At 52.0% G+C, this 18,506-nt stretch overlaps 1 protein-coding gene across 7 annotated transcripts in view; it reads right to left on the bottom strand.

The window, feature by feature from the left end:
• The window catches only part of AKNA (AT-hook transcription factor), a 52,421-nt gene that overhangs the window by 17,212 nt on the left and 16,703 nt on the right, over nt 1–18,506 (bottom strand). For 5 of the 7 annotated variants that reach the window (XR_010407737.1, XM_064579538.1, XM_064579539.1 and 2 more), the window contains exons 3-11: nt 16,411–17,471; nt 14,614–14,688; nt 8,773–8,929; nt 7,926–8,068; nt 5,305–5,364; nt 3,289–3,416; nt 2,617–2,824; nt 931–1,088; nt 657–836 (exon numbers count right to left, since the gene is read on the bottom strand). Coding sequence is in view for 6 of the 7 variants with exons in the window: in XM_064579538.1 (XP_064435608.1) it covers nt 657–836; nt 931–1,088; nt 2,617–2,824; nt 3,289–3,416; nt 5,305–5,364; nt 7,926–8,068; nt 8,773–8,929; nt 14,614–14,688; nt 16,411–17,471 (2,170 nt within the window). In the remaining variant the exon portion in view is untranslated. The remainder of the gene's footprint in view (nt 1–656; nt 837–930; nt 1,089–2,616; nt 2,825–3,288; nt 3,417–5,304; nt 5,365–7,925; nt 8,069–8,772; nt 8,930–14,613; nt 14,689–16,410; nt 17,472–18,506) is intronic. The other 2 variants (XM_054509373.2, XM_064579540.1) reach the window with 2 other exon arrangements.

The raw sequence follows: 18,506 nt of genomic DNA on the forward strand, positions 1-18,506 counted from the left end.
CATATGTCAAATGTGGATGGCCAACAAAACCCGCCCAACACAACACAGCGACAACAGTGTGGAAACAAATGAGCTACAGTATCATTTCTCAGGCTTCAGGAACTTGGGTCCTCTCCCTCCTACCTCAGCCCCTTCCAGAAACTTTAATCTCCTCAAAGCCTTATGTCATCATTAGAAATAGAAGATCAGTATTTTGTCTGACAAATAGACACTAACTTTAGACATAAACAGAAGACACATGAAAACAGTATTATTCTGTTCTCGACAGATCCTGTCATCTGGGCTCTGGGCCCAAGCTTGCTCACGTGTTCTGTCTCTTTCTTTCTCTCTTTGTTCTTAAAGGAAGATCAAGAGAGGCACTGAAGACGTAATGGCACCGAAACCTTCTCCTTGATGTACTTGGAAGGTCTGAGACTCAAAAGGAGAATAATAGTACCTAGCACTGCCTCTGTCCTGCCAAAGACCATGTCCACCCCACCCAAATCACTGCAAGTGCTCTCGGTGCTGTATTTGTCCCACGGCTTGGAGGGACGTGAGCAACAGGTCACGAAAGCCATTGCTAAGTGGCAAAGAGCCATCTCGGTCACTAGGACCATTACCACCCCTGTGGTTTCAGAGTTGGTTTGGGGACAAATCGGGGGGCCTCATGGACATACTTGAGGGGGGCCCTGTGACTTCTTTTGGCCAGTGCTGGGAGCTGCCTTATGGGGATCCTGGTGGCCTCGGAGTTTCCTGGAGCTGGAGCTGGCCCATCCACTTCCACTACATGGCCTTGCCCCTCTTCCTCCTCCTCTTCCATCTTCACGGTTTCCGGGAGGGACTTCACGCTGAGGTACCTGCAGAACGCAGAGGAGCATGACTTCTGCCCAGGAAGGCCAGCCAAGGTCCTGTCACTGGGCCAGACCCCCTGGCCTTCCTCCTGGTACTCACCGCTCCAGGAGGCCATGGAGATCCTGCTCCACCTGCAGGTCCTTGTGCCTGAGTGGGGCTGGGAGGCCCAGGGGCCTGTCCTCCCCCTCATTGCTGGCAGCGCTAAGCTCCACGTTCACGAGCGATGCACAGGGGCCCACGCTGCTGGCGGCATCAGGCTGGGGCCAGAAAGGCAGAAGGACAGAGATTCAGCAGACAACCAAACACCACTTTTTAGGGACCTACCTTATACCAGGCTCATGCTGGGTGCTGAAGAGTAACAGGTGAGACTCACGAACCCTATCACGCGTTCACGCGTGGGCAGAGCGTAGGGAGTGGAAGGTGCGATCTTTAGCACGGACTGCCATTAACTGAACATCTACTCCCCGCCAGGCACGGTTCAGACAGCACCTCCCGATAAGCCCAGCAGGGATGGCTATTACAGCCCATTTTACAGACAGGAAACTGAAGCTCAAATGATTTGCCCAAACTTACAACAGAAGCGAGGGCCAGAGCTGAGATTTGAACCCAGATTTCCTTCCAGAAGCATCTCTCCTCACTTGCTCCATTAAATATGGACAGCCAGCCCCAAAACACCTTCCCTGAGGAAGCACGGGAGCCGCTCAAGATGAGGCACTTGGGTTTTCACCCATTGGTGCATGAGGCAGCACCCAGGGGAGGTTTCCCCAGTGCGAGAGCCTCCCCCACATCCCTAGGCCTCCAAGGGCTCCTCCGTCAGGGCTATCTCACCAGCGCCCAGCCCTCCGGCAGCCCCTACCTCACCTGCCATGCTGGCCCTTTCTCCTCCTCTGTCCCCAACACAGCACGGGCAGCAAGGTCTAGAGACTCCCCTGCTGTCCCTGGTGTGACTGCTGTACCCTCACTCTGCTCAACTATATGCCACGTAAACAGTGATCGTCTCCCAGGGGCTTGTGATGTGGGCCGGAGAGAGACTTCTACAAAGTCCCTTCTGCGTCGGGCCCTTGTCTAGTGTCTCCTGATCTGTGACTAGTCCCCTGGACTGAATAGTCCCCTGGGATGCTGGAGGCCATCCCTTCCCCCTTTCTTCTCACCCCCAGGGCACATCCAGGCAAACAGGCCTTCTACACCTCTCTCAGGTCCACCCACAACTCTCCATCTGCCCTGCCCCCACCCCACCTACCTACAGACCTTCTTTGAACACGCCTTGCTGAAAAACGCTGCAGAGTTTAAGGCCAAACCCTTGCCAGGACTCACAAGCCCCAACATCATGGGGCCCCTGCCTCCTCTCCAGCCAGCACTCAGACAACTGCCCCCCTCACGTTCCATACTCTAACCACAGGGCCTTTGCACAGACTGTTTCCCCTGCTGCATGGCTTCTCTTCTTCTGCATGAAGCAAGTCCCACTCACCCTCAGATCCCATTAAAACATTTCTTCCTCAAGGAAAATTTCTCCTGCCCTTTAACCTCAGTCACGTTACCCTGTTACCTACTCTCCTAGCGTCCCATAATTCTCCTTCGGAGCCCTGAGCAAAATAGAATTAGTCCGGCTAGACAGAAAATGCCTTGAGGGTAGAGGCCACCCGTTTCTGTCTGCTTCCCACTGAATTTCCACCATGGGCCAGAGCTACTGGCACTTGGCACCTACTTCCCAAGTATGTAGGGAAGAAGCCAACTAATGGAGAAGAGAAGGAAGGGATGGTCCAGTGTGGCTGGGCAGAGAGGTACCTGAGGGCAGAGGGTCTGGATGGCGGGGGTGGAGGCTTGTCCTGAAGGAGAATGCAGGCACGCCAGCTGGTGCGGGGAGGGCGAGGCTGGGAGGCTGGGCGGAGTGCAGTCTGACCCGACTTGCTTAGGCTCCTGCTGGTTCTGGTCCATGTGGTCCTTCAGCTCTTCCAGGCGAATTCCCAGCTGGAATATCTTCTCCTCTAGCTCCCTGCAATGGGGAGACACCAGCACCCAGAGCCTGTTATAGCAGCCGCATCGGGCAGGGCTGGGAGGCCGAGCTTCCGAGCACAAACCCCAGAGAATGCCCACGGAGGGTGCATTCAACGTCCTAATTTGGATTATGTGGAGAACTCGACAAAACAAGGTGAAAAGGGACTCCACTGGGAACCAGGAGGTCTCTGCCACCAGCAGGCTGTGGGACCTTGAGTCAATCCCCCCTCTGGCTTTGGTTCCCCACTCTGCTGAGTGCTTTCGGGTCTCATCTCCAAGGTCACTTCTCATTGCAGTGAGTCCAAAAGGACACCGATCTCAGCCTTCAGGCGTTCCCCCACCTGGATATGTTGCTAATCAGGGTAGGATTTCTCCCTGTTCCTGTAGTGGATGAAGTATGAGGACGAAGTGTGCCCCTCCTGGTGACCAAGGGAACCAGGGGCCTCCCTCCCCAGCACATACCTGCCAGGATCGAATTTTCCAGGTGTCGCCTGGGAGCCGGCAAGCTGCTGGGCCGGTTGCTGCTCCCTGCAGGCCTTCAGGTACTCCTCCTCCAGGGCTGTATGGACAGCCTTTAGGCGCTGGAATACCTGCAACCAGACGAGGCCAAGTAGACTGAGCACCCAGCCCCCCGGGGCTCTGTCCCTGCAGATACAGTGGCTGAGACACATGGCGGTTGGGTGTGTGTGGGGGGCAGGAGACCCATCCTCTGGGCCCCCAAGTCGCTGGAAGGCTGGAGTTCGGACTCTAAAACCTACCGCCCCAGTCTAGCCTCTGCCATCAGACTAGCAGGGCAGAGGCACAGCTTAGAGCCTTGGCACCAGCTCCAGAGAGCACCAGTCTCTCCTGGGTAGAGCTACAAGTTCTCTGATGTTCCATGGTGTCAAATACACCATCACTCTGTCCCCATAAGGACCTAGTACTTGAGAGACCATGGATCCTCATGCTTCTTTTCCAAACTGTGGATCTGGACACATGAGTCCCTCTGTTCCCAAATCCTTATAGACTAGCATGACCGATGATCTTATCACCACCATACTATGGATAACAGTAGCTAACATCTACTGAGCACTGAGGCTCTATGCTAAAGTGCTTTGTGTTATTCATTATTCAGTTAATTAATTCAATTAATTTAATATTTAAATAATGAATTTAATTAATTCAATAAATTTAATATTCACCAACATAATCCTAATGAGAGAGGTAGTTTATCATCTTCATTTAAAGAGGAGGAACTGAGGTTCAGAGAGGTTATTTAAGTTGGTGAAGGTCACACAGTGAGCGAGCAAGCAAACTGTAGTCGGAATTTGAACCCAGGTCCTCTAGCTCTAGAGCTCATGGGCCTAGCAATGATGCTAGGCCTCCGTAGCAAATGTGGTGAGAGCTAACAGCCAGCTAAGACTGTGGGAGGTTGGATCATCATCCCTGACTTATTATCATCCCCATCCTACTCATTCTATACAGAGGGCAGACTGAATTCAAGGGCAACCTAGAGTCTAGTTCCCGGGCAAGCTTGATCTTCCAACAGCTCTCGACCTCCCCGGATACGGGGGAATGAAGATAGAGGGGAAGAAAAGGAATGGTTTTTGATGTTCAAGGTCCTTGCTCACCCTCTCAATGAGATACTATAACACAAAGCACACATTTTGCAATTGGAAAAACGGATGATGTCTACATGCTAACACCGTCATTAGGAACATAGTAATGACACAGTGAAATACGGTATTGTTTTTACAAACCAAGTGTGCTGCATTTGCCCCTCTCCACCCCTCCTGGGCTCTTCTCCCCACCTCCTCTGTGCCTCCGGTGACACCTAGCTCCCCACCTGCTGGGAACAGTCAGTCCCGGGCTTCCTGGATGCTGCCCACAGCCCTGCTAACCGCCCCTGCCTCAACCCCCTCACTCCCAGCTTCCAGAGCCCCACCTGCTCCTTCCCAGGATCCCGGCTGATGCAGCAGAAATCTAGATTTTATACATGACTATAGTTTATCTAGAAATACCAAAGTCCAAAAGGAAATAAGCCAATAATGGTTAGATTAAGGCTCTCCTCCCCTTTTCCCCTTGGTTTTCAAATATTGGGCAATTACTTTTATAATAAAGAAAAGTAAAGAAAAGAGAAAGGCTTTCTGGTGGCTGAGAAGCAGCATAGTCAGTGGGAAGCAGTGCCGGCCAGAGATGACCACGCTGGACTTGGGGTCTGGGCTGCCCCATTCCATTCCAGTTAAAGGGGGGTGATGACTGTAACTGCCTTACTGGTTTTCTACGAGAAAATGAAACCATGGGCATCCGAGGCTCGCCACGGTGCCTGGCCCACCGTCATCGCCGCCTAAGGAGCGGTAATCCCGCGCTCTCATGATCGTGGTCCTGGCAAGCTAAGCAGTGTGTCTGCGATTCTCTGGCCTGTCCTGGGGCAGGCAAGGCTTCGGGGACGCGTCTGTGGGAGACAGCTCCAAGGGCATCTCCCACAGTGGCCGGTACCTTGAGTTGGTCCTGGGCTGTCAGCCGTCCCGCCTGCATCAGTCCTGCAAAGGCCTCTACCTGGGCATTGGGACAAAAGGAAACACGGTCCATTAGTCCAGACCCTGGAAGATGGGCCCTGCAGGATGTCGCATTCATGCTTTGGCACCAGGAACCGGGCCCCGCCTCAGGACGTGGGTTTTCTGCCAAGCACGGAAAGGCGGATGCCAGACATTGACTCCACCATGGGCCTCGGCCCTGGCAGCGTTTGAAAAAAATCAAAGTGGAGCCTCCCAGAATTTATCGATCGCAAAGCACACTCACTCATGTGCATGAAGGCCTATGAGCCAGGAATGTTCACTGCAGCATAACTGGGGGGCAATGGGAAACGATATAAAAGCCTACCCGTGGAATAGTATGCAGCCATCAAGAAGAGGAAGAGCTATGTGTACCTGCTCCTGTATAAAGTAAGACCTACTTTTCAGTGTCAAATCAAGGGACGGGCCAGTCTTTATAATATGCTACCATCTGTATAAAATATCCAGAGAATAAAAAAGGAAAAATATAAATACACATTTGCCTGTATATTATAAACGACCTCTAGAAGGATGCAAGAAACTAAAACATTGATTGTTTCTGGGGCAGAGAACTGGGTGGCAGGGGCAGGGTGGGGGACAGGGATGGGGGGAGGCGTTTCTACTATACGCATCTTTTGAACTTTGAACAAAGTGAATTCATTGCCTACCCAGAAATATTCAACTTCGGGATATTAAAAAGGTCGGGGTACAGCATAGCATACAAATGTGACCATTTCTATAAACACATGTGTGTGTGTGTGGAACTTTTTTGCACAAAACAGAAGGGCAAGTACGGGAAAACAGGGTTTTTACTGAATATGCCCTTACTATGTGAGGGTCTTTACCATGTACGTCTATTAGCTTTACAAAAAAATTGTTAACTAGGCAAAAAAGGGCAAAGGTGATTTGGGAATTTCTGGGATTTCTAGGAAAGCTCTAGGTTAGTGCCAAAATATAATATAGAAATTTATATAATACAATGATATTACATAACATATATATAAAATAGAAGTGTAATGCAAGCTACCTATACAATTTAAAATTTTCTATAAAATAAAATTTTCTAATAGGCATATTTAAAATGTAAAGAAGTAACCAGTGAATTAATTTTAATAATACATTTTATGACCCTAAACTATTATTTTGACATGTAATCAATGAAAAAATTACCAATGAGATATTTTATATTCTTTTGTCACATTACGTCTCTGAGATCCAGCATATGTTTTCCACTGACAGAACATCTCAGTTTGGACTGGCCACTTGTCAGGTACTCAGGAGCCACATGACCTGTGGCTCCTATTCAAACAAGACAGCTCTAGATCATCAGGGGTCAGCTGGTGGCCCAGCTCCTGTTCAATGTGATGACCTTGGCTTTGCTTTAGAACACACAGGACAAGAAGCCGCATCCCTCCAGCGACGGGACTCAGAACGGTGGCGATTACACAGGATAAAGTACCTGTTCGTGTTACTACGATACATGTGTAAAGACATTCGGATCAGCCAAAGAAGCCGGATACAAAAGGACAACTATTCTAGGACTCTATTTATATGTAATGTCCAGAAGAGGCAAACCCATGGAGACAAAGTAGGTGAGCAGCCGCTGGGGGCCGGGACAGGGGGAATGGGGAGTGACCCCTTCATGAACATGGAGTCTCTTATTGGGTGATGAAAATGTTCTAAGGCCGACTGTGGGGATGGCTGCATGACTGAATAGAGTAAAACCCACTGAAGCATTAACTTTAACACAGAAAATGTGTGATATGTGAATTCTATCTCAGTAAAACTGTTACCAAAAAAATAAATAAATAATGGTATTTCTCTGAAGGAATTTTTTTATGGACACGGTAATATATGTAACTGTTGCATTTCCCTTTTTGCATTGACAGCTGGGAAGCTCAAAGCATTCAGGGTCCAACAGGACATTTTGTTTATTCACTTTACGCTAAGTTCACTCTGGTTTTTTCTACCCTTACTTCCCCTTTGCCCCCAGTTTCCTTCCTTCCGTCTTCAGAAGGTGGTTATAATGCAAGTTTTTTTCTCAGCTGCTCTAAAGCCCTTTTGGCAGAAGGCCAAGTGTATAGTTATAAATAGACCTGCAAACAACTCATAGTTACTTGGACTGTTTGGTGAAAATATAAAGGCCCTTTGAGAAGGGACTGAGAATGGATGTCTGTAATGAATTAATTAAGAAAGTGGGGTGATTTATCCTGAAGAGGAACAGGTAGAGTGGAGGTTCTGTTATCCTTCCAGAATCCTTGGAAGGGCTGAGAGTCTACCCTGGCGGGGGACCCGAGAGATACTTTCAAGCACAGCTGGAGAGAGTCTGATGAGACACGGTGCCAACAGAGGGAGTGAAACCCAGCGCTGAGTGACAAGGAGGAGGCTCTAGACCGAATGGTCTCTAAACCAGGGCAGAGGCTCACGTTTTCGAGATGGCCAAGTTACCTCCAGCAGGGGAGGAACAAGGGAGCCTTGTGGAGAGCTTCTTACTCAAGCAGGCAGAGGCTCTGCTTTCTCCAGGTGAGTTGTGTCTCCCCGGAGCAAAGCTGGGCTTCCCCTCACCTTGGCCATGAACCGGCTGGCCTGAGCGGCCAACTCCTGGGTCCGCTCTGCTGATGGCTGGTCCTGGGTGATGCCTGGGTTCTCCAGAAGCCACGCTGGGGCAGACGAGGAGGGATTCAGGTCTCCTTGAGCTGACGGCCACCCTAGAATGCACAACCACTCAATGCTGGGGCCAAGAACTGTCCTTCCTGGGGTGAGGGACTCAGCAAACCTCAGAACCACACCTGCCATCATCAAGCTACAACTGTCATATCGCAATCACGCTGTCCTCACATGGGCCCCAGGATGCGGGATGGGTGGTGTAGTCCCAGGTACAGGGGAGAACAAGGTCTGGCTCTGCCCTAGAACGCACAGCTGGGGCCAAGACAGGCCTCTGGTTTCCCGGTCAGTGGGTCAGGCTCTAACTCAGAAAGACTCGGGTTCAAATCCCCACCCTCTCCCTTCCCCTATAGCAGTGTGACCTTCAGCATGTCCTCGCCTCTCTGAGCCTTGGTTTCCTTGACTCTCAGTGGGACTGACGGGGAGATTAACTGGGATCATGCATGGCAAGCCTTGGCACAGAGCCTGGCCCCGTGGGGGCTCCATAGTGACAGTGCTCTCTGTTCTGCAATGGGCCCAAGATCACCCAACTGCCAAGTGCAGAGTTGGGCTTTTCCCAGGCTGCTCTGGCTCCAGGCAAGATGCTTTCCACATCTCCATTTGCCCTCTTCAACTCAAAGGTCCCAGAGAACTCATCTCCCTCCCTCCCCTGGCCTGAAGCCAGTGTCACTCCAAGGAGAACCAAGTGCCCCCAGAGCAGAATCACAGGCAGAAGGCCCTCCAGTCCCATTTCCTCTCGCAGGCTCACCTGAGGTCCCAGAGGTCTGTGGGGCTTCGGCAGGGCCCGACCACTGCAGCACAGAGTGGGGCTGTGGGATGCTGAAGGACAAGACCTTGGTCCCCTGGGGCACTGTCCCTGTGTGCATGCTGTGGCTGGGCTGGGGCTGGTCCGAGTACAGGTTCACCTGTCCGGGAGGGGAGGCATGAGCAGAGCCAAGTCAGGGATGGGGCAAGCCTCCCAACAGGCCTCCCTTTCATTCACACCATCACTTAGGCCCTCAACAAACATGCCTTGTAATAATAAATACTACCATTAGTGGAGCCCTTGGGTGGGGGCCAAACACTGGGTCAAGGACTTACAGGCCCTTTCATCCTCTCTTTATGGCAGCTCTGAAGGGGAGGCAAGGCAGGAACTATCATCCCCATTTCACAGAATAGGAAACTGAGACTCTGGTTAAGTCACTCACTCAAAATCTCCAGCTATAAATCCTTGGGCTCAGATTGTAACCTGCTGTGACCCTAAAGACTATGGTTTTCCAAATAATCATTTTTAATATTTGTTATAATTCACAATGTAACCACAATTATAATTAGTATGGTATTTAACATACAGCAAATATAAATATAGTTATATACTATTTGTTATTAATAAAAGTATTTCAATCATAATTATCACATTGATAATAATAACAGCAATTGATGGCTGTTTGAATGAGTGTGTAAACCAACAAGTGAACAAACTAATCTCTCAGCTATAGCAGGTCTCCATCCCTTGAAGGTGGATTTCAAATGGTAACCAGCCCAGTCTGGAATCAGGCCGATGGCCAAGGAAGACCATGTGAAGCACAAGATTAGAGGAGACCCATGTAGGGATGGTGGTCCAGTGCAGGGGTTGGCCAACTATGGTCTGTTTTTGTGAATACTGTTCTAGTGGACACAGCTATGCTTGCTTATGTATTATCTATGGTCTTTCATGCTACCACGGCGGCGCTGAGTCATTACCACAGAGGCTGTATGGCCCACAAAGCTAAAAATATTCACCAGTGGCCTTTACCACTGGCCACTTCTGAGTCCTAGAACAGGTGATTTAACTAAGTTCTCTGTGCACAAAATGAGTTCTCAATAAACAGAAGCCACCACCCTCATATTCATCATCACCATTATTATTGTTGTTACCATCGTTACACATCACAATTCCCAACATCACCATCACTATCATCATCACCATCACTATCACCAGCGCCATCATCATCCCCATCATCATCACTATCACCATTATCACCACCACCATCGTCACCACCATCATTGCCATCATCATCATCATGATCATCATCACAATCACCACCATCATCACCATCACCATTATCACCATCACCATCACCATCACCACCATCATCACCATCACTGTCACCAGCACCATCATCATCATCACCACCATCATCACCATCATTGCCATCATCATCATCACAATCATCATCACTATCACCATCATCAGCATCACCACCATCATCACCATCACCATCACCATCATCACCATCATCATCACCATCATCACCATCATCATCACCATCACCATCATCACCATCATCACCATCACCATCAACACCATCACCATCACCATCATCAGCATCACCACCATCATCACCATCACCATCATCATCACCATCACCATCATCACCATCATCACCATCACCATCAACACCATCGCCATCACCATCATCAGCATCACCACCACCCTCACCATTATCACCATCATCACCATCACCACCATCACTATCCTTATCACCATCACCTCCATCTTCACCATCACCACCGTTATCACCATCACCATCATCACCACTATCATGGTCACCATCACCATCATCACCACCACTATCATTATATTTACCACCATTACCACCATCATCACCATCACCATCATCACCATCATCATTCTCTCCATCATCATCACATCACCCTTATCATCACCATTGTCATTTATGGGGACATCATGGAGGCAGGTCCCTGGAAAAGCTATTCCCCTGTGGTGCCTCAGTGCCCTCCAGCTGGTCAGGCAGCTTATCTTGCTGCTCCCTGCTGCCCCAGGGTCAGGAGTGGGCAGTTCAGGGTACGCCTGATAGACGGAGCTCCCTAGTCCCCAGGCAGGCAGCCTCTCCCTGCTTAAGCTGCTCTTCACGTCCTAGCTGTGGCAGAAAAATCTACTCCAAAGTGAGGGACAATGGCCCAGCATTGCCTGGCCCCCATCGCCTCCCCCTCCTTCAGACCCAGCCTCTGATGAGAACAAAGCTGGATTTTAATAATCCTCTCCGCCATCTGCTCAGACCCGCCTGTGGGGGTTTTCCCACTAGCACCCCTTTCCTCCCATGGTGACCCAAATCTGGGGAGGCCCTCCTGCATACTTCCCCTGCCCCACCCTGCCCCTCCCCCCGCCTCAGGCCCTGCCCACCAAGGCCCAACCTGGGGAGCAACAGGAAAGCACTGTTTCAGCCTAGGGGCCTAAAGCCCTTATAGGGGCCTGGGAAGGGGAAGGGGGGGGCAGTGAGGGAGGGGTGGGGGGTGGGGAGTGGGGTGCGGGGGGTGAGTACAGATAATTTGAAGCTGCTTAGGCCCCTCCCTCTCGGGGTCTGTCTCTGGACTTAGCCAGCACCCACCCCAGCGCCCCAGGGCACCCCTTTTAAGCCAGGGTGTCCTGTGGAGCTCCCTGAGGCTGGATTAGCTCCCTCAGGGGGGTTAATCAGTGAACAGTAGACCAGCAAGGGTGGGCAACACAGGGTTAAATAACTGACTAGTCTTTGCACAGATGGGTTTCTCACAGCCTTTAAAATGCTAATAGGCTTTATGAATGGGGCGAGAAGCAGGGGAGTAGAGAGAATAGGAAATGTTTCCCCCAGCTCCTCTGAAGACTAACCTTCATGCTCCCCCCCCACCGCCCCCAACATCTCTATCAGGGTCTCTGGGACCAACTAGTGGTCAGCAGAACACACATTTTAGGAAAGGCAGTTTTCTGCAACCTCCTCCCCCAACTCTTTCTGGGGTAGTTTCTGGTCTCCTCAGCCCCTCCAGATGCCCCTGCAGCTGAGCCCAGGGACAGCAGCTGGGGGGAGGTGACAGCATGGCAGCAAATCAGTGAGATCACCATCAACTGTGGCCCTGAGCTGGGGGAGAGAAGAGAGCCCTGGCTCCCTGCCCCACCCCCAGTGCGGTTCCAGGGGTGCCCCCAGGCCAGGCCTTGGGACACCGCCCCCCGCCCCCAGCTTCCCCAGCTGCAGGGCCCACCACTGCCTAGTCTGGTTCTGCTAGAGAAGGTGGGGTTAATAGTGGGCTTAGGAGCCAGACTGCTGGGCTCAAGGCCCAGCTCTTGCACCTGCTTGTTGAGCGATGGGCAATTTCTTAGCTTCCCCATGCCTCAGTTTCCCCAGCGGTAAATAACTCTGGACAGTGTTCAGTAAACATCGCTATCACTGCTGCTACTATAACATCGTCATTCTGCCTCATCCTTGTGCCCCTGTCACATGCCCGGCACCAGAGCCCAAATCCTGCTCACCCAGGTGTGGGGAAAAGAGCGCCCATCCTGCAATCAGGCAGACATTGGTTTAATCCCCAACTTTTAATCCCTTACCAGCTGTAGGGTGTTGAACAAACCACGGCCTGGCTGTGCCTCAGTTTTCTCTTGTGCAGATCAAATGAGGTGACCCTGGTAATACTTAGCCTGGGGCCTGACACCTTTTTACTGCTCAGTACATGCCAGTAGCTTTCCCCTAGGTCCCCACCCATTGCTGCCCACCACTGCCGGGCTGGCCTGGGTGTCCTGAGGGCAATGTCCCCAGCCTGGCTCCCTCCCACATGGGTCCACCCACACCCTTGGGCTCTGAGCAGAGTAGGGGGGTGGCGCGCTCAGCAAGTCCCTGGGGTGTCCACTTCCACCGGCTTAGTCTGAGGGAGCAGTAACACTTCTGCCTCCATGAACTGGCCTCCCCGGCAAGGGATCTGAGCAGGAAGCCACACCGGGGTCTCCTGAGTCTTCAGGGTGGAGTCTACAGAGCTGGAGACAGGGTGAAAAGCCTGGCTGACCCATGGGACCATGCCATCCCCTCCCTGATCGGGTTCCGTGTCCTCTTCAGCCCACCGGGATGGTAAGCTTTGCCTGTACGGCCCGGCAGGGGAGACTGGGGGACCGGGAGAGAATCATCCTGCTTCTGGAAGAGTCTAGCTGACCTATGCTCACCCTTCTCTTGAGGAGAACCCCCAAACTAAGGAGTCATTTTTCCAGAAAGTGAGAGTGGGTGAGCTGGTACTGAACCATTCCCAGCCTCTGCCACCTTCCCTCCTATGCTCCTTTCGCACACAAGAGATGGGTCTGGGTCATCAGCCAGAACAAGGTGACCGCCCAGGGGGAGACTTCGGGTCCCCACCGGGCTGGGGGAGCACCCATGACAGGAGGCCCCCCGGCTATGCTCCCTTGGTGTCCACGCCTGCCCTGTCCTTGGCGCACATGGGCACCCAATAAACAGCTTCATATTAATAATATTCAAAAGAAGAGTCCCCATCTCTTTGGAAGTATTTGCCAGGCCCTGGTACATGCTTTTCATATAGTGACTCACTCGGAGGAAGCAAGGAGAAGAGGGAGGGAGGAGTTGCTCTAAGGCTCTCCCCCTGACCTTGAACTCTGGCAGCCTCTGCCCATCCTGGGGACCCAATTCCCAATTTGTTAGCCAGGGGAGCTGAGCGTTTGGATTTAATGGCCAGTTCCTCTCTCCTTGGAACTTCTAGGAGTCTGCAGCCATGTGGGCATGGATCCCCCAGGGAGGATGCCTCACCAAGCCCCACCTGCGTCCTCCCCAACGTCCCCTGCCCTCCCACCCTGACTCTGGCTCCGGAGTTCAGAGAGCTAGAAGGAGCCTTAAGACATCGGGGGGAACCCACTGGCTCCCAGGATTTCGCCGATGTACCCAAGGAGGCCAGGATGGAAGGGACCTGCCCGCATCCTGACGGGTGTGGGGACACAGGAGAACTGCTCCCAGAACAGGACCTCTTCCGTTTTCTTATCAGGGCTGCCTCAGAGACACTTCACCGAAGTGCCTCTGGAGGCTGGACAGCAACCTGTGGCAGGGGAGGGGTCCTGGAGCACGACAGGGACAGGCCAGGTGGGGGCCCTGAGAGAGCAGGCAAGGGAGAGGGGAAGGTCTGCGTCTCTGCACCTCAGCTCCCATCCCCCCCCCCCACTGTGGCCTGATGCAGCAAGAGGTGGGGGAGGGGACGCAGGAAGCCATGAGGGGCTGTAAGAGGCCCCACTTCCTGCCTCACCCCCAGAAAGGGGAAGGCCCCAAGTGAGAATTCACAGCCTCCTCCCCAGGCAGGGTGGGGGCTGAGCAGGATGGGTGTGGATGGATTTCCCCCTCCTCACTCCCTCTGCTACAATACTGGACATTCAGTCAGGGTGTGAGGGGGGAGGCTGTGCATGAGACATTGGGGAAGGATCAGGCCCAGGAAATAAGCACCAGGAGCCGAGCAGAAACTCTGTGCTACTCCCTTGAGGCTCAGAGAGCCCAAGAAACTTGCTTGGGGTCACACAGCCACTCAGTAATGGAGCCAGGAGCGGAGCCCAAGTGGTATGACCCCAGAGCTGCTCTGGTGAAAATCCTGGGAACCCAGATTCTAGGATTCAAGGACATCAAAGTTCATCAATGATAAAGGAGATGGAGCCCAGAGAGGGCAAGGTCAATGCCCAAGGTCACAGAGGGACCCTGTGGTAGACTGAGGATTGGGTTCTTCTATATCCCCGGGGTCTCAGGAGGTAGGAGCAAAGACTGTGGGGGAGTGTCATCTCTCGGGGGCCAGGCCCCCACTGCCACCCTACCCCAGCCAGTACCTTGGCCCCAAGGCGCAGCTGGTCAATGGTGTTCTCAGCCTCAGCGTACTTGGTGAGGAGCTTGTGGTAATCCTCCTGCGGGAGAGGGGGAGCAACAGGGTCATGCACCCATACCCCTCACCATGAGACCCCTCAGGGGAGCCCAGCCTCCAAAGGGTTCCTCAGAGTGCAAGAGCTCAGAGGTGGGAGCTAAGCCAAGCCCGGCAGGCTCACGTGCAACCCACGCCCCCACGGCCAAATTCTGAGTGGGAGAGGCGCAGGACAGCCTGCTAACTTCGCTGACAGTAAATCAGGGATGAGGGCTTCTGGGCTGGTTTACCTTGATGCATAACCCCTGTCACCAAGGACTGCAACTACGTGCTCATCCATCCTAACTCCCTGTGCGTCTGTCAGCTCTGTGGGCTGAGGCCCACATCCGTCTTCCCCACTGCTCTATTCCCAGCGCTTGAGGAGCATGCGCTTCCTAAGTGGGATTTTAATGGTGGATGGAATGAATCATCCAAGGGTCCCATAGAAGATTTGGAAATCACAATCGCATGTACTCAGAGTCACTACTTGCCCCAGACAAAACTGAACAGCTTCATCAAACAAGTCACGGCAGGGAAAAGGCGAAAACAAATGGCACCTGCCGTCTTTGAAGGATATCGGGGAACAGATGCATTGCTCTGAAAACTGGGGAGTAGAAGGACAGATGCAAGCATTTCTCCTGTGTTTCCCACATGAACAAGACCTTGGTAACCAAACAGTCGATGAGGGAAAATTTTACTTTATAGAAGATTTCCAGCAAGTAAATGCAGAAGGAACGATAGCATTAGGATACTACCACTTTGTCACCCCAAAGGGAGGACTGCATCAAGGCCATGGCCATCGGTGGCCATAGACATCACAAATGAGAGATGAGCAAGCATCCCGTGACTAACCACCTGTGACATGCTCTTGCCAAAAAAAGAAAAAAAAAAAAAATCCTACCCGCATGGAGCTGGTGGTCTGGAGGGGAAATAAGCAGATGGTTGCAACCCAAAAAAGCTTCGAGCTCTAGACTGACAACATACAGGACAAGGAGAGGACAGTGGAACATAGGAAGAGATACGAGACGGTGTGTCGGCAAACTCCAGAATGTGGAAGACTCTAGAGGACAGGACTGGTTTCCTCAACAAATAAACTAAAAGGAAGAAGGAGATCTGAAAAAAACGGGGGTGGGATAGGGGAGACTTGAAAGGCACATTTGGACCGTGATTAGGACCAACTGAAATAAACAAGCCGTTTATGAGACACAGGGGAGATCTGAACATGGACCGGATATTGGATAATATTAAGGAATTGGGGTTGGCTTTTAGGTATGCTAATGGGATTGTGATGTTTCAGAGAGTCCTGATCTTTAGACATACACACTAAAATATTTCTGGGTAAGACGATTTGAGGCCTGAAATTTGCTTCGAAATATTCCAGTATGGTGAGTGGGGGAAGAGGTGAGGCCACAGGTGAAAAAGGCTGCTGGGGGCGGGGTGGCGGGTACCCGGGGGTTCATTATACCATTTTCTGTCTTGCATATGTTTTGAATTTCTCACAGTAGAAGTTAAAAACAAACACACACACGCAGATTATCCTTGCGGCGTGAGTGTAAGCGCTGCTCTTCTTGAGCAAAGGGCTTAGGACTATGTTCCCAGCTCAGGTACAGCCCTCGCTCTACCAGCAGAGGATTCTTGGCCCAGTCCTAAGACTTCCTATCCAAACTGCCTCAAACTCTGGGCCAACAGGTGCCTTGGTGACATGCCTATAGACATGAGTCCAGCTTACCTGGAGCTGATGGACCAGCTTGGTGGCTTGTTCGGGCGTCTGAAATTCTTGGGGTACCCTGGTGATGGGGTGTGTAGGAGGTGGGTCCTTGGCCGGGCAGGTTTCTCCACTGCTCAACAGTACCTCCTGCACAATCTCAGCCGGTGACTTGAAGATCAGCGGCCTGGCAGGGCCCTGAGGCTGCCCGTTGTAGCTCCTGGCCTTGGGGGGGTGATAGCTCTCATCTTTAGGGAACCTTACGCGGGGTCCCACCTTGGAAAAATCAGGGAGCGGGTAGTTCAGCTGCCCCCGCCCATACTTGGAGGCATCAGAAGATGAGTGGCCAGCCAGAGTGGCTCCCTGCCTGGGTGGTAGCCTGTCTTGTCGGCCTGGCCTAGGTGGATTCAGCGGGCTGATGGAGCCAGTGAATCGAGAAGGGAGTGGCTTAGGGGATGCCCGTGTCCGTTTCCAGGCTTGGTCCCCCAACTGAGGGCAGGAGAGGTTGGTACTTTCTTTCCACTTATCTGCCGGACACTGGAGGCTCTGGGCCTGGGGTACTGAGGAGTCCTGGAATTCCGTGGGGGTTGCCGGAGCAACACTTCCTCCAGTTCTGGTGTCTGGGTTTAGGAGGTGGTGGCTGGAGCTCTGTGGTAAGGTTTCTGCCAGCGCGACGGGCTGGGGGACATCAGTTTCTCCTTCCCAGGTAGAATCAAGGTTATCATTAGGGTGGTCGAGGCTCACGGTCCCACTGCTCCAGGACCTTGCAGAGCTGAGGTCAACAGTTGGGTTGTCCTCAGAATGTTCTGGAAGTTTGTCTCCACTGGCTTGTTTGCCAGAGGCCACCCAGCCCATGTCCTGACCCCACCCCAGAGCGCTGGGGCTGATATTTCCATTGTCCCCTGAGCTGAGACCAGTCTCATACTCCAATCTTGGGGAGCTCTCTCCAGCTCCCCCCACCTCAGGATCTCCAAGGGCTTCCTCCGGATCCTCTTCAGTCATGGCCAGGTGAGGATCCTGCTGGGGGAGCCAGTTGAGAGGCAAGTTGGAACTTTCTGGGCTGTCCACATCCTCTGCTTCAAACTCTGGAAAGACAGGTCATTGCTCAGGATATACCAGGTCTGGAGTCACTGTGTATCATTACCAGAGTCATTTCACCCCTCTGGGCTTTCATTTCCTCATCCTGTGGTGACGGCAAGAATCCCAGTGATCCCCCCCAATATGGCCAAGTACTCACCTAGCACCTCCTCTAGTTGTCTCCAGCCCTCCAAACCTGATCCTCAAACCTGGTTGCCCCTCAGTATTTCCTGTCTCAGCAAATGGAAACACCATTCCATCCAGTTGCACAAGCCAGAACCTTGGGCAGCACCTTGGCCACCACCCCACCACCCCCTCACCTCCACCCAATCCCCATAATCCATTCTGTCCCCTGATCCTGTCATGATCACCTACAGAGCTCTCAAACTCACCTAATGCTCTTAATCCTGCACTACCTTTGCTCGAGCCAGCATCCTCTCTTGCCTGGACTATTGCCTTCATCCTCTATCTGATGACTCAGCATTATCTTCCTGTTCCCAGGACAGAGTATGGTCCTAAGATCCGGGTTTCCATACCCCGTTAGCTCTCCTAAATCCATCTCTTTCCTATGGTCCCCCTCAGTCTCTCCCTGCTCTACCCATGCCACATTGCTCCAACCACAGGGCCTTTGCCCATGCTGATCTCTCTGCCAGGGTCCTCTCTCCCTCCCTTTGCCTAGTTAACTCCTAACTGTCCTTCAGGCATTAGCTCAACCTTGACTTCATCAGGGAAATCTCAGATCTCCTAACTAGGTCAGATTCTCCCTTCTACAGGTTTTCATAAGACTGAATACCTCTACTTTGAAACACTTATCATAGCCCCTGTTTTCCATTTGTTTTCATGATCATTTCATTAATATTTGTCTCCCCCACTACACTGTAATCTCCATGAGGGCAAGGATACCCTCTGTTTTTGTTTACTATTGTATATGCAGAGTAGGTGCTCAATATTTGTTGACTGAATGGAAGGAAGGAAAGAAGCAAGGGAGGGAGGACAATATGGTAAAAAAATATCCATCCACCCATCCATTCACTATCCTTCCA

Source organism: Mirounga angustirostris, unplaced genomic scaffold, assembly GCF_029215605.1.
Source record: "Mirounga angustirostris isolate CCGP_5_RB_7025 unplaced genomic scaffold, mMirAng1.0.hap1 SCAF_15, whole genome shotgun sequence".
NCBI lineage: Eukaryota > Metazoa > Chordata > Mammalia > Carnivora > Phocidae > Mirounga > Mirounga angustirostris.